Source organism: Hyla sarda, chromosome 1 (assembly GCF_029499605.1).
Source record: "Hyla sarda isolate aHylSar1 chromosome 1, aHylSar1.hap1, whole genome shotgun sequence".
In the NCBI taxonomy this organism is placed as follows: Eukaryota; Metazoa; Chordata; class Amphibia; order Anura; family Hylidae; genus Hyla; species Hyla sarda.
The window spans coordinates 144,607,051-144,620,882 of record NC_079189.1 but is presented as its reverse complement, the minus strand read 5'-3'; the positions used below and the strand labels follow the sequence as shown (position 1 = coordinate 144,620,882).

Genomic DNA, 13,832 nt, shown 5'->3' with positions numbered 1-13,832 from the left:
AAATGTCTTGGTGCCAAATACCACAGGACACCTCCAGAGGTCTTAAGGAGTCTATGCTTCAACAGGTCAGATGTGTTTTGACAGCACAAGTGGGACTAAAGCAATATTAGGTGGCTGATTTTTAGGTTTAGGGCAGATCAGTGTATAGCTATCATTGTGTGCTAGAAGTGATTTTTAGTTTGTATTATAGCCTAGAGTTGTATTTACAGTAACTTAGCTGTACCCCTATTGTGCAGAAAATGGCTGATCAAAACATAAATGGACAATTTCATACATACACTAATACTGTGTCACTTTATGCTGCTAGTAGGATATAAACTGTATTCCATCAGTTGACAACTAAGTAAATGTATATTGGATATTTCTTAAATGTTGATTACAGAAAAGAAAATGGGGGCCGTACCATGTACTTATTATATAGAGGATGTCCAGGTTTAGGTCGAGGAGGTAGATCTGGTTGCTGTCTTTTTAACACTTGACTTTTTGATCTGTTGAGCCCAGATGTATTATGTTTTGCACTCATGCCCACATCAGAAGATGATCGGGGAAAGGCATCTCGATTTGAGGCATTTTTGGAGATTTTAGGGGGTGGAGGTCTTCCAGGTGGTCCTTTCTGAGGAGGTGGCTGTGGAGTGTCCATCACTTTGACACCAATTGGTCTAAATAAGAACAGAACGTAAAAAACATAACCAAAATGTATACAATGTTTTAAAAAAGAACCTTTAAATATTGTCAAATATAAGAAAACATGCAATAATAAAAGTGCAACGCTGTGATGCAAATTTCCCTGTTGTCTTGTTGTCTACAGCTCAAACATTGGAAGAATGACAATATACCATGGCAAGCTTGACCAATTCAACCTTTAGCACTAAAACCAGGGCCCATAGCTAAAAGCTTATGGGCGCTGGTACAAATATTCTACTTTAAAATTTTACTTTACAGAAAATATAGCACAGACCTAGTAAGGGAAGAGGCAGGGTCTGACAGCTGACGCAATCTCTGATCAGAGACATTCAATTTTCCTTTTCTTCTTCATTCGACCTTCTTTTGTATGTCTTAATTACTGCCAAATGCTGTGCTCCCTACATATAGAATACTGGCATATACCATGCCCTGAATACTGCCAGATCCTGGGCTTCTAAATATAATACTGCCACACACTGTGCTCCTGCATACAATACCACCAAATGCTGTGCCCCTGAATACTGCCACATACAGTGTCCCTGAGTAAACTACCGCCATGTGCTGTGACCCTACGAATAGTGCCATATACCACCACATGCTGTGCTCTCAAATGATTATGCCACTGTGCCCCCTGAAACAATTAATGATTCTACTGTCACCTTTATAAAATGTGTCCCTGCTTCTTAAGAATTTGTGTCACTGTACCCCCAGAAACTGTGCCATTGCACCCTTTATGAATTGCAACCCTGTCCCCATAAACTGTGCCACTGTGCCTACAAATAAACTGTGCAACTGTGTCCCCAAGTGAAACGTGCACTCAAACTGTGCCACTGTCCCTCCTTAGATTACTTTGCTGCTCTGGCCTCTCTTAATCAGGTCTTGCCGGAGCAGAATGATGCAGGCAGTGCTAACTTAATTATTTAATCGTATTGGCATCTTAAAAACTCAGATAAAAGTGAATCCCTGGACTGCGGGAAACCTCTTGCCGCCTCCCTGATTCAATTGGAGGCAGTGGAGGCCCCCTGCTTCTTCGGTTCCTTATGTGGCTATGGGACCTGGCCGCAATTGCGACCTCTGTGACCCCCATAGTTATGCTACTTAAAATACACATTATATAATCTTGATATATCCCTACCTGGTAGGTAGTACTGGCTTAGACCAAGTCTCTTCCGCATTGTCAAATTGCTCCCATTCCTGAAACAGACATTAAGACTGTTTAGATATATAAACATCCATATACAATAGAACAAAGGTTAAATTAGTTCTGGATTTTCCTACACACACATGTACAACTAACCAGTACAGTCAGCAATATTTCAGAAACAGTCATACAGTATGTCAAATGACAAATGCTGCAATATATATATATCTAAATACTACCTTTCTAACTGTAGGACGTGTCCTTGCAGTGGATTTACTATATAGGCTCCCAACAGGTTTTTCAGCAGGAAGTGGTGGAGGAGTCTGAAGTTCCTCACATGCTGTAAATAAACAATACTATTACAATACTTTATTAGGAAGTTTTATTTCTAGATGAAACATTTGGAGCCTAATACTCCCCCAGAGTATAATATAGAGTGACTGCACATATGGAGCTACCTCTCCTCTGTAAGCACATGACCCCCTTGGGATTGTTAAGGTTCCAGTCAATAGACCTGCCATAAGATATTTATGGTATCCTATTGACATCCAATATATATACATATATACACACACGGCGACTGCAGCACACTGGAGTATTCAATGCAAAGGAGTAGCTTTATTACAGAAATACAAGGACAACGTTTCTGTGGTCTCACACCACCATTTTCAAGCCTAAATAAAAAAAAATATATATATATATATATATATATATATATATATATATATATATATATGCATATGCGCATGACAAGAATTTTCTCTTGAGGCTGTTTCCACCTTCAACACATATAAATTATAATGTGCAAAGCTATATTTTTTATGTATCAACAATGTATTTGGCGTCTATACTGCAGACACTTTGAGCTATTTCTAACAAAAGTAGAAACCAATGTAGTCACATCTGAATATGAGTGAAATACACTAGCAGCCTGTTGTATATTGTTTAATGTTTCCATGTTAGTTATAGGAGGAAAGAAAATTGTGAGTGAAGTTCCAACACTCCATCACTCAGGAGAACTTTCCATGAGTGTTAGTATCAGGATTTGCAAAGAATCTTTGTACAATGCTCACATTTCCCAAGTTTCCCAGAGATCCGGATGACTGTAGGCTTTCTGAACACAGAAGAAGGGATTGGCTGATCCTTCTCATTCCCATCCTTGGAAAACAGCTGGAATGGATCTGAAGAGAGAAAACATTTTCCTTTCAATTTGGAATGTGGACAAGATAGCAACAAACACAGAGTCTTAGAACATATTGTTGCTAACATTTCGGAATGTGCTGACAATGATAATTTAAAGGAGATAACAAAGGGAATTTTTTGTTGAAGTAGGTCAGTTAAGGTCCTTTTGCATGGGCTCATGATCAGGCAAAGGAAAGTTCCAAAGAATGTTTGTTCTCGATCATTACCCAGTGTAAACATCCCAGCAATAGGCCAAGGAACATACAAATGCTTGTTTGTGGGCCAATCCTATCTTTTGTGCTGTCAATAATTGTTTGCAAGCAGCAAGTGTTCCCGTGAAGACATGGAAAATCTAAAAAACAATATATTCTTAGAAGAGAATAGAATTCAAACAAATGATCATAAGACCAATCCTTTATTTAAACTGCTCCCAATAATCGGCTAGAGCCAATCAACTTGCTATATCATCTATCAATTCTCCGTTAATCTGCCCATGTAAAAGGACCCTTACAGGTATGAGTATCATCGCTGGGTGTGCCTATTTCTGAATACTTGAGGCAATCTATTCTTCAAATCATTCAAAAAGAAACCCCAGAAAATCAATAAAAAACCCATTTATGATAATAGAAATTATCTTATCAGATATGTTCCCGCTGTTGTAACCATAAGTGATCAGCTGTAATTTGTGGGTGAACCTGGCAGTGTTAATCAGTCATGGAGTCTCTAAACCAGGTAGCCAGGCATTTACACAACCCTGTACTCCATCTAACAAAAAAAAAATACTAAACTTATACTAAAAGTTTGACTTTCCCCTACTGAAGATACCATGCTATTCTCCAATTGGCCACAACAACTTCAACATCATGTAGAGCTGACCAAACATATTTGGCTACAGACAGACTTAAAAAAAAAAAAAAAGTTACAATGTATAAAAAGGAACAGTACAGGTAAAAATGCAAACAAATGCATGTAGACATTTATGGCATATTGACAGATTATACGATATCTAGGGCTGTCCCGAGCTCGAGGCAACCGCGCTACTCTTCCAAAAAAAAAAAAAAAGCGACCCCAGACCTAGGGGGTCTGCTGAGTGCTTCTCTCCCTGCTCTCTGTGACTGCAAGAAAATCCTATAGGCTAACATTGTAAGTTTTTCTCAAACATCTTGTGCATAGAGAGAGTGAGATAGTGCACTTAGCTTTTTTATTTTTAAATAGTCTAATACACATCCTTATGGGTCAGCTCTAGCTAGAAATTATTAGAAATGTAAGCAAAGATTTCACTCAACCTACTACAGGAACAAATAAATTGACTCCTAAAACAAAGAATGTGCGGTTATCGATTCTTACCAGCATTTGCCTTTGAATCACTAATAACGTCTGGACTCGGCATAACCGGAGTTAAAATAACATCATCAAAGCTGATCAAGTCTAGGTCACCCACCGACTTGCTCTGCACTACTCTGGCTGTGGGTGCTTCTACGGTGTTAAATGCTTTGGCTTGAGAAGCTACAGAGAATTTTGGAGCAGGAATGAGGGGTTTGGCTCCCAAGGATACAGAGGGAAAGTTGTCAGTTTGAATGGATTTCTTAGGCAGCAGAGGCCTGGGAGCAGGAACTGGTAATTTTCTTTCAGACTCTTTACTGTTGCTTGTAGACGTCCCAAGCAGACCATCTGGAAACTCATTACTGTTGCTTTTTGAGAGATTCGGCTTTGGTTTCTTTGGCAGGTCTGGTTTGATCACACCACTGGTATCTTGTAGACTTGACAGTACAAGTCCCTCTCTTGGTGTAAATTTTGGTTTATTGTCTTTCCCAGGGTCCCATTCACCAGATATTCTGTTGGATAATGGTTTGGGAGCTACTATAGGCTTTGTGGTGACAGCACCCCTAGTGTTGATGGAACGTGGTGCCACTTCTGGTCTTTTAGAATGTTCTGAACTTTCACCTTGAGACTCAAAGGCTTTAATCCTTGACACAATACTGTTTTGGCTTCTTTCATCGCTCATATTGTTCATTTCTAATAAGTCCCCCAGAAAATTATCATCAAAACCAGAACAAGGCTGGCTGGAATGAAGTTCTCCTTCGGCTGTACCCTGGAAGTAGATCTCACTGCTACCTTGATAAATACTTAGATTATTGTTTACTACAGGTTTAAGATTAGATTTTGTCCTTGGTCTTGGCACTGGGTATCTGGTGACATTTGAATCTTCATATCGTATGCTAGTCCCAGCAGTATTACTGACTGCTATCTGGAGGGAATTGTCCTGAACATTGTTTGTCACAAAAGGTAGGGACTGGCGGGATCTCTCATTTGTCCTTTGCACTAAGTAAAACACAAAAAACTATTATTATCTATTATTGATATATTATAATTGATCAACACAAGTTAAGCTACTTTTTTTTAACCTTACTAAGTTAGCTAGGCCATCAATTCTTTTTGCAAATAACATAATATTGTTTAAAACATGTTTACAAATGAATTAATAATAATAATAACTTCCACTATTTACAGTAAACAAATCTCACAGGAATGGTAAACACTTCAATTTCATGTAGACAAATTATCTGTTGCATTTTTAAAGGGGTACTCATACCTATATCACTTATCTGTTATCCTTAGGATAGGAAAAAGCATTTGTTTGTCAGCTAAAAATGGAGTGGTGAGTCTGGAGACCGGGGGGGGGGGGGGGGGGGGGGGGTTTGGGGGGGGGGGGAGACTACCTACAATCAGACACTTATCCCTTATCCTGTGTATAGGAGTTAAGTGTTATACGTTGGAATACCCCTTTAAAGTTAATGCTTATTTAACTTAAATTTCCTTAGCAAACAAAAGAAACCTACCTGTGGCTGTGGCTTGATCACAAGTGACTGGAATTACATTATTGCCTGGCCCTGTGTAGTCATCTTCCAAGTGAAAGTCTGTTTGTGTTGCACATGTGGTTGTCCGCCTGGGTTCAACATTCGAATTGCTTGTGGCTACCTGGACTTGTGTGATTTCCTTAATAACCTGCTCATAGGATGGTGGCTGCTGAAAACACCAAAATAAATTAAAACAATTTCTCCAAATTAAAACTTCCTTTGTTTGCAAGATAGCTATAAGTAAAAAAGAAAGATACAGAAACACCATATTGTAACACATAACCCAACATTTATTCATACTTGTTAGGTAAGTCTGGTAGAATAAGAATGACGGATTCATATACATGAGATCCGTTTAGATGCAAGTTTCCCTCCACACATTAAAGGGAAACTGACAGCCTGTTCACCTGCACTAAACCCAATATACAGGGTTATAGTGCGAGTAAACAGCATTAAAAACAGTGGTCACTAACTTTAATTGTTGGAGTAGTTGCAGTTATGCCTGTTTCCTCATGTATTGCTATTGCGGTTCTGTGCGCAATGGAGGCAGGTAGCTGGCCACTGTGCCCCTGTCTGAGACCAAAAGTCAGGTGTAGCGAGGCAGCGGCACCTGTGCTCTGCTCAAAAGGCAGAGAGCTCACCCCTGGCAGGCTATAAAATCCCAGTGACGGGAGAGTGAAGACATTTAAATATTCGCAGGGGCAGGCCGGGCAGTGAATATTGAGGTGGCAGGGGAGCTCAGCAAGCCGGCTCCCCATCTTCAATACGCACAGCACTGTAATAGCAATAAATAAGAAAACGGGCATAACTCTGCAACTATGCCACCAATTTAAGAAAATGACCACTGTTTTTAATGTCGTTCAACGGCACTATAACCCTAAATATTGGGTTTAGTGTGGGTGAACATGTATTCATGTATATGAATTGGTCATTCTCATTCTACCAGACTTACCTAACAAGTATGAATAACCCTGTATATTGGGTTTAGTGCGGGTGAACAGGCTGTCAGTTTCCCTTTAATAGCAAAAACTGTGGAAAATGAGAAAACCACCGGTAGTAATCACTTTAAAAAAGGATTGAGATATTTACTTTTGTTTTCTAAGTATACTGTAAACAATTTAGTCAAAACAAGTACACATATTTCATGGCCACTAGGCACGCTAAGTTTTTGGCCTCTATTTATTGCCTAAAAAATTGACATTTTTCATACAAAAACTGCAGCCTCAAAAAAAAAAAAAAAAAAAAAAAAAAAAATTACTTTGCACTCAATTCTAGAACTCGTGAAAGGTAGAAAAAGAAAAGACCACGTACGGTGCCTCGTGTATTACCCAATAAAAAATGGTGATTATACAGTAGTCACATATTACAGCCCCTTAAAGATGGCCGCTCACCTTTTGCAGAAAATTAGGCGCATATCACCTCAAGGTAGAGGTATACTGATGTAGCCTGCTGCTCAGCTGGAGGGTCTTCAGGGGTCAGGGGGAGCTGTCCTATAGTAGCATGCAAAGTGGGTAGGCAAAGCCTGGAACCATTGGTCTTTTTTCCTACCTACTTTGCAATTCTAGAACTCAATATTTAAAAACTGATGGTTTCATGGCTCTTAAATGGCCCTAAATGTTGTATGTGAACATAGTCTCATAGTCATTTTGATGATGGGATGTTATATGTACAGTGCATAGTGAAAGTATTCGGCCCCTTTGAACTTTTCGACCTTTTGCCACATTTCAGGCTTCAAACATATCGATATAAAACTGTAATTTTTTGTGAAGAATCAACAACAAGTGGGACACAATCATGAAGTGGAACGAAATTTATTGGATATTTCAAACTTTGTTAACAAATAAACTGAAAAATTGGGCGTGCTAAATTATCCAGCCCCCTTAAAGGGGTACTCCGGTGAAAAAACTATTTTTTTTCCTTTTTAAATCAACTGGTGCCAGAAAGTTAAACACATTTGTAAATTACTTCTATAAAAAAAAATCTTAATCCTTCCAGTACTTATTAGCTGCTGAATGCTACAGAGGAAATGCCTTTCTTTTTGGAACACTGATGACATCACGACCACAGGGCTCTCTGCTGACATCTCTGTCCATTTTAGCAACCGTGCATAGCAGATGTATGCTAAGGGCAACATGGTGGCTTAGTGGTTAGCACTGCTGCCTTGCAGTGCTGGGGCCTTGGGTTCAAATCCCACTAAGGACTACAATAAATAAAGCATTATTATTATAATAACATCAGCAGAGAGCAGTGTGTTCGTGATGTCATCAGAGAGCATTCCAAAAAGAAAATTATTTCCTCTGTAGTATTCAGCAGCTAATAAATACAGGAAGGATTACATTTTTTTAATAGAAGTAATTTACAAATATGTTTAACTTTCTGGCACCAGTTGATTTAAAAAAGAAAAAAAAATTGTTTTTCCACCGGAGTACCCCTTTAAGTTAATACTTTGTAGCACCAACTTTTGCTGCAATTACAGCTGTAAGTCGCTTGGGGTATGTCTCTATCAGTTTTGCACATCGAGAGACTGACATTTTTGCCCATTCCTCCTTGCAAAACAGTTCTAGCTCAGTGAGGTTGGATGGAGAGCGTTTGTGAACAGCAGTTTTCCGTTCTTTCCACAGATTCTCGATTGGATTCAGATCTGGACTTTGACTTGGCCATTCTAACATCTGGATATGTTTATTTGTAAACCATTCCATTGTAGATTTTGCTTTATGTTTTGGATCATTGTCTTGTTGGAAGACAAATCTCCGTCCCAGTCTCAGGTCTTTTACAGACTCCATCAGGTTTTCTTCCAGAATGGTCCTGTATTTGGCTCCATCCACCTTCCCATCAATTTTAACCATCTTCCCTGTCCCTGCTGAAGAAAAGCAGCCCCAAACCATGAAGCTGCCACCACCATGTTTGACAGTGGGGATGGCGTGTTCAGGGTGAGGAGCTGTGTTGCTTTTACACCAAACATAACGTTTTGCATTGTTGCCAAAAAGTTTGATTTTGGTTTCATCTGACCAGAGCACCTTCTTCCACATGTTTGGTGTGTCTCCCAGGTGGCTTGTGGCAAACTTTAAACAACACTTTTTATGGATATCTTTAAGAAATGGCTTTCTTCTTGCCACTCTTCCATAAAGACCAGATTTGTGCAGTATACGACTGATTGTTGTCCTATGGACAGAGTCTCCTACCTCAGCTGTAGATCTCTGCAATTCATCCAGAGTGATAATGGGCCTCTTGGCTGCATCTCTGATCAGTCTTCTCCTTGTATGAGCTGAAAGTTTAGAGGGATGACCAGGTCTTCGCAGATTTGCAGTGGTCTGATATTTCTTCCATTTCAATATTATCATTTGCACAGTCTCCTTGGGATGTTTCAAGCTTGGGAAATCATTTTGTATCCAAATCCGGGTTTAAACTTCTCCACAACAGTATCTCGGACCTGACTGGTGTGTTCCTTGTTCTTCATGATGCTCTCTGGGCTTTAAACGGACCTCTGAGACTATCACAGTGCAGGTGCATTTATACAAAGACTTGATTACACACAGGTGGATTCTATTTATCATTTAGGCCAACATTGGATCATTCAGAGATCCTCACTGAACTTCTGGAGAGAGTTTGCTGCACTGAAAGTAAAGGGGCTGAATAATTTTGCACGCCCAATTTTTCAGTTTTTTATTTGTTAACAAAGTTTGAAATATCCAATAAATTTCGTTCCACTTCATGATTGTGTCCCACTTGTTGTTGATTCTTCACAAAAAAATTAGTTTTATATCTTCATGTTTGAAGCCTGAAATGTGGCAAAAGGTCGAAAAGTTCAAAGGGGCCGAATACTTTCACTATGCACTGTACATATACAAACATACACAACAGACACAAAGCCTTAAAGTGTGAATGAAGCCAAAGGTTTGTTTTTGTTTGAAAGCAGAATTGTCAGTTTACTATGGCCCCCTGTTGTTTAAGGAAGGCATAGTATGGGGACAGGTTCACTCTACTATTAACCCAAACTATTTTATTACTACAGAATACAGAGGAATCATATTTTTGATTTGCCAGTATCCATAGGGGAAGTTCTCCCCCTGTCCCAGTAGTGACTACCAGGCTTCCATGTATCTGCATATATATGCTCAGCTCATGAATAACCGCTGACAAGGACAGTGGAGTGTTCCTTTAACTGAGTATGCTGTATACTTTTTAGCTGCTATTAGCCACAAGGCACAATGTTTGTAAGATGTTAAGACCTGTCCCTATACTAGGTTGCCTTTTAACAGGTCAACACAGATCTGTTTTAAGAAAATTCAACAAAAAAACAAGTAAAAAATACGCATGTCTATTCAGGCACAAGAAATAGTAAAAATGAAAAAAATTTTAATAATCCGGCATGATAAATATTCAATTGCCGAGTTAAAATTTTGTAATGCTATGTTGGGAGAATAAAACACAGCAGAGTACTGCTTTACCTGTGGATTATACAAGTGGAAGTGGAAGAATTAGTGGAGTTTGACAGTATAACTAACCTACACATTAATGTAATCTGGCAATGTAGATGTTATATTGGTGTACCATGTTAAATTGAAAAAAAAAAAAAGGACTAAAGCTTACCTCTGCAGGATGGGTGTCACTAGGTCTCCACTGTGGTGGAGGCGGTGGAGGGAATCCTAAGCCTCCAGGTGGGCCACCATGAAACCAAGATCCAGGACCAATAGGTTCAGCAGCAACAATAGTGATCTCGGGACGTCTGGAGAAAGGAAAAATCAACATATTATAAGAGAACAAATACAGTTACTGACACTCTCTAAATCAACAACACAATAATTTGTCTGATAATGAAGTATATTACCAACACCAGGGCCCTTCACAAAGGCTGGAATTAGCAACCAGACATATCAGCAGAGACCGAAGGCAGACGTGACATGTACAGTATCTCCTTCTCACCACTACAATATTGCAATTGATGTAACATAACATTATTTTAGTATGCATACTTATGTTAACAAAAACACAATTAAAGGGGTAGTCCAGTGGTGAAAAGCGTATCCCCTATCCTAAGGATAGGGGATAAGTTTGAGATCGCGGGGGGTCCGACCGCTGGGGCCCCCTGCGATCTCTCTGTACAGGGCCCCGGCTCTCCGGCCTGATAGCGGGTGTCGACCCCCGCACGAAGAGGAGGCCGACACGCCCCCTCAATACATCTCAATGGCAGAGCCGGAGATTGCCGAAGGCAGCGCTTCGGCTCTGCCATAGAGTTGTATTGAGGGGGCGTGTCGGCCGCCGCTTCGTGCGGAGGTCGACACGCCCCCTTCCCGCGGGCTGTCGGGGCTCCGTACAGGAGATCGCAGGGGGCCCCAGCAGTCGGACCCTCCGCGATCTGCAACTTATCCCCTATCCTTAAGATAGGGGATAAGTTGTTAACCACTGAGTCACCACTGGACTACTCCTTTAAGGGAGGAAAAAAAGACAGCACATTTCCTTTAACTGCGGACTAGCTCCTCGCCCATCCCTGCATGAGAAGGTATACTTCACAGGTATGATGGCCTGGTTACACCTTCTAGTGAGAGTCTTTTGACTGCTAAATAGTCATATTGTTACCAAACGAAAAGGGCATAACCATATATATCACCATCATCCTGTCACCAAACAATCCTCACAATACCAAGACCAATATTACCAATAAATAATACCAGTACACTGAGGGCGTATATTATCACCATACATATTATAACCACTGTTACTTACCAAATCCAGTATATTACCAATACTACCAGGGATAAATAATACCGCCACCATGACCACACATAACCACATAGGGGGGTTATTTATCAATAATGGTCTTAGCTAGATGATTTTCGTTGTTTGTCTAGATGCATTTTTTTGGGCGGTGCTGTTCCAAATTTATCATTTTCTAGCAGTGACCATGATAAATTTTGCGCAGATCTGCATCCAGATAATTTTCTACCACCGCTTTCATATCACGTCTACCCTGCTTCTGAGGAGCTTGTTTGTCTGCATGTTTGGTTTTATTTGTTTTAGTATTAATTTTAAGGCAAATTAATGTCTAAAAGAAGGTCTTCAAAGAGAGTCTCACATATGAATAGTGGTTTACCTTGCCGCAGGCCAGGGGGGAAAAAAATACTTTATTGTTATTGGGATACAGAGGTTTTAGTTGAATAGTTTTTTTTTTCTTACCTTTCACTTTTTTTTTTTTTACTTTGTTATCATGACTTTGTCGGATATTTTCTAAAACTTAAGCCCAACGAAATTGTTAGATTTTGACCATTGCTAACAATCTTTATTGTTTCTTACATCTTTACCATTCCTTTTTTGTACCTTAAAAAATATGCTTTACTTTTCCTTTGCATGTTTTTAAAATTTATAACTTTTATGTCTTTAAACGTTCTTATTCTATACCTTATTTTCTCTCTCGATTTGCTTTTTTTTTTTTGCACCAGTTGCGGCAGAATTTGTGCAAAAATCTAAAACACGCAGATAATAAATTTGTGATCACTGCATCTGTCACTGCATCTTTCACAAAAAAATGGTCTAGCAACACCAAAAGGTCAAAATGACGGATTTTGACGGGAAAAAAAACTGCAATTAGTGCAAAATTAAAAAAAAAAGTGCAAATGTAGACCAAAAAAGCAAAAAAGCACAATGATAAATAACCCCCCATAGTGTCTAACTAACAACGCTATACTGATGCTGAATAAAATACAGTATACAGCAATATTCCCCCCCATACAGTGCCCAAAAAGCGGTATATATACAGTGCATAGTGAAAGTATTCGGCCCCTTTGAACTTTTCGACCTTTTGCCACATTTCAGGCTTCAAACATAAAGATATAAAACTGTAATTTTTTGTGAAGAATCAACAAGTGGGAAACAATCATTAAGTGGAACGAAATTTATTGGATATTTCAAACTTTTTTAACAAATAAAAAACTGAAAATTGGGCGTGCAAAATTATTCAGCCCCTTTACTTTCAGTGCAGCAAACTCTCTCCAGAAGTTCAATGAGGATCTCTGAATGATCCAATGTTGACCTAAATGACTAATGATGATAAATAGAATCCACCTGTGTGTAATCAAGTCTCCATATAAATGCACCTGCACTGTGATAGTCTCAGAGGTCCGTTTAAAGCCCAGAGAGAATCATGAAGAACAAGGAACACACCAGGCAGGTCCGAGATACTGTTGTGGAGAAGTTTAAAGCTGGATTTGGAAAAAAAAAGATTTCCCAAGCTTTAAAACATCCCAAGGAGCACTGTGCAAGCCATAATATTGAAATGGAAGGAGTATCAGACCACTGCAAATCTACGAAGACCTGGCCGTCCCTCTAAACTTTCAGCTCATAGAAGGAGAAGACTGATCAGAGATGAAGCCAAGAGGCCCATTATCACTCTGGATGAACTGCAGAGGTCTACAGCTATGGTGAGAGACTCTGTCCATAGGACAACAATCAGTCGTATACTGTACAAATCTGGCCTTTATGGAAGAGTGGCAAGAAGAAAGCAATTTCTTAAAGATATCCATAAAAAGTGTTGTTTAAAGTTTGCCACAAGCCACCTGGGGGACACACCAAACATGTGGAAGAAGGTGCTCTGATCAGATGAAACCAAAATTGAACTTTTTGGCAACAATACAAAACATTATGTTTGGCGTAAAAGCAACACAGCTCATCACCCTGAACACACCTTCCCCACTGTCAAACATGGTGGTGGCAGCATCATGGTTTGGGCCTGTTTTTCTTCAGCAGGGACAGGGAAGATGGTTAAAATTGATGGTAAGATGGATGGAGCCAAATACAGGACCATTCTGGAAGAAAACTTGATGGAGTCTGCAAAAGACCTGATACTGGGACGGAGATTTGTCTTCCAACAAGACAATGAACCAAAACCTAAAGCAAAATCTACAATGGAATGGTTCACAATATCCAGGTGTTAGAATGGCCAAGTCAAAGTCCAGATCTGAATCCAATCGAGA

At 39.6% G+C, this 13,832-nt stretch overlaps 1 protein-coding gene across 2 annotated transcripts in view; it reads right to left on the bottom strand.

Annotated features, from left to right (window-relative positions):
* Positions 1-13,832, bottom strand: part of SH3D19 (SH3 domain containing 19) — a 108,264-nt gene that overhangs the window by 30,313 nt on the left and 64,119 nt on the right. Inside the window, exons 5-11 of one of the 2 annotated variants that reach the window (XM_056562815.1) lie at positions 10,456-10,591; positions 5,848-6,034; positions 4,355-5,329; positions 2,899-3,006; positions 2,065-2,165; positions 1,820-1,878; positions 404-659 (exon numbers count right to left, since the gene is read on the bottom strand). In XM_056562815.1, the coding sequence (XP_056418790.1) occupies positions 404-659; positions 1,820-1,878; positions 2,065-2,165; positions 2,899-3,006; positions 4,355-5,329; positions 5,848-6,034; positions 10,456-10,591 (1,822 nt within the window). The remainder of the gene's footprint in view (positions 1-403; positions 660-1,819; positions 1,879-2,064; positions 2,166-2,898; positions 3,007-4,354; positions 5,330-5,847; positions 6,035-10,455; positions 10,592-13,832) is intronic. The other variant, XM_056562816.1, reaches the window with a different exon arrangement.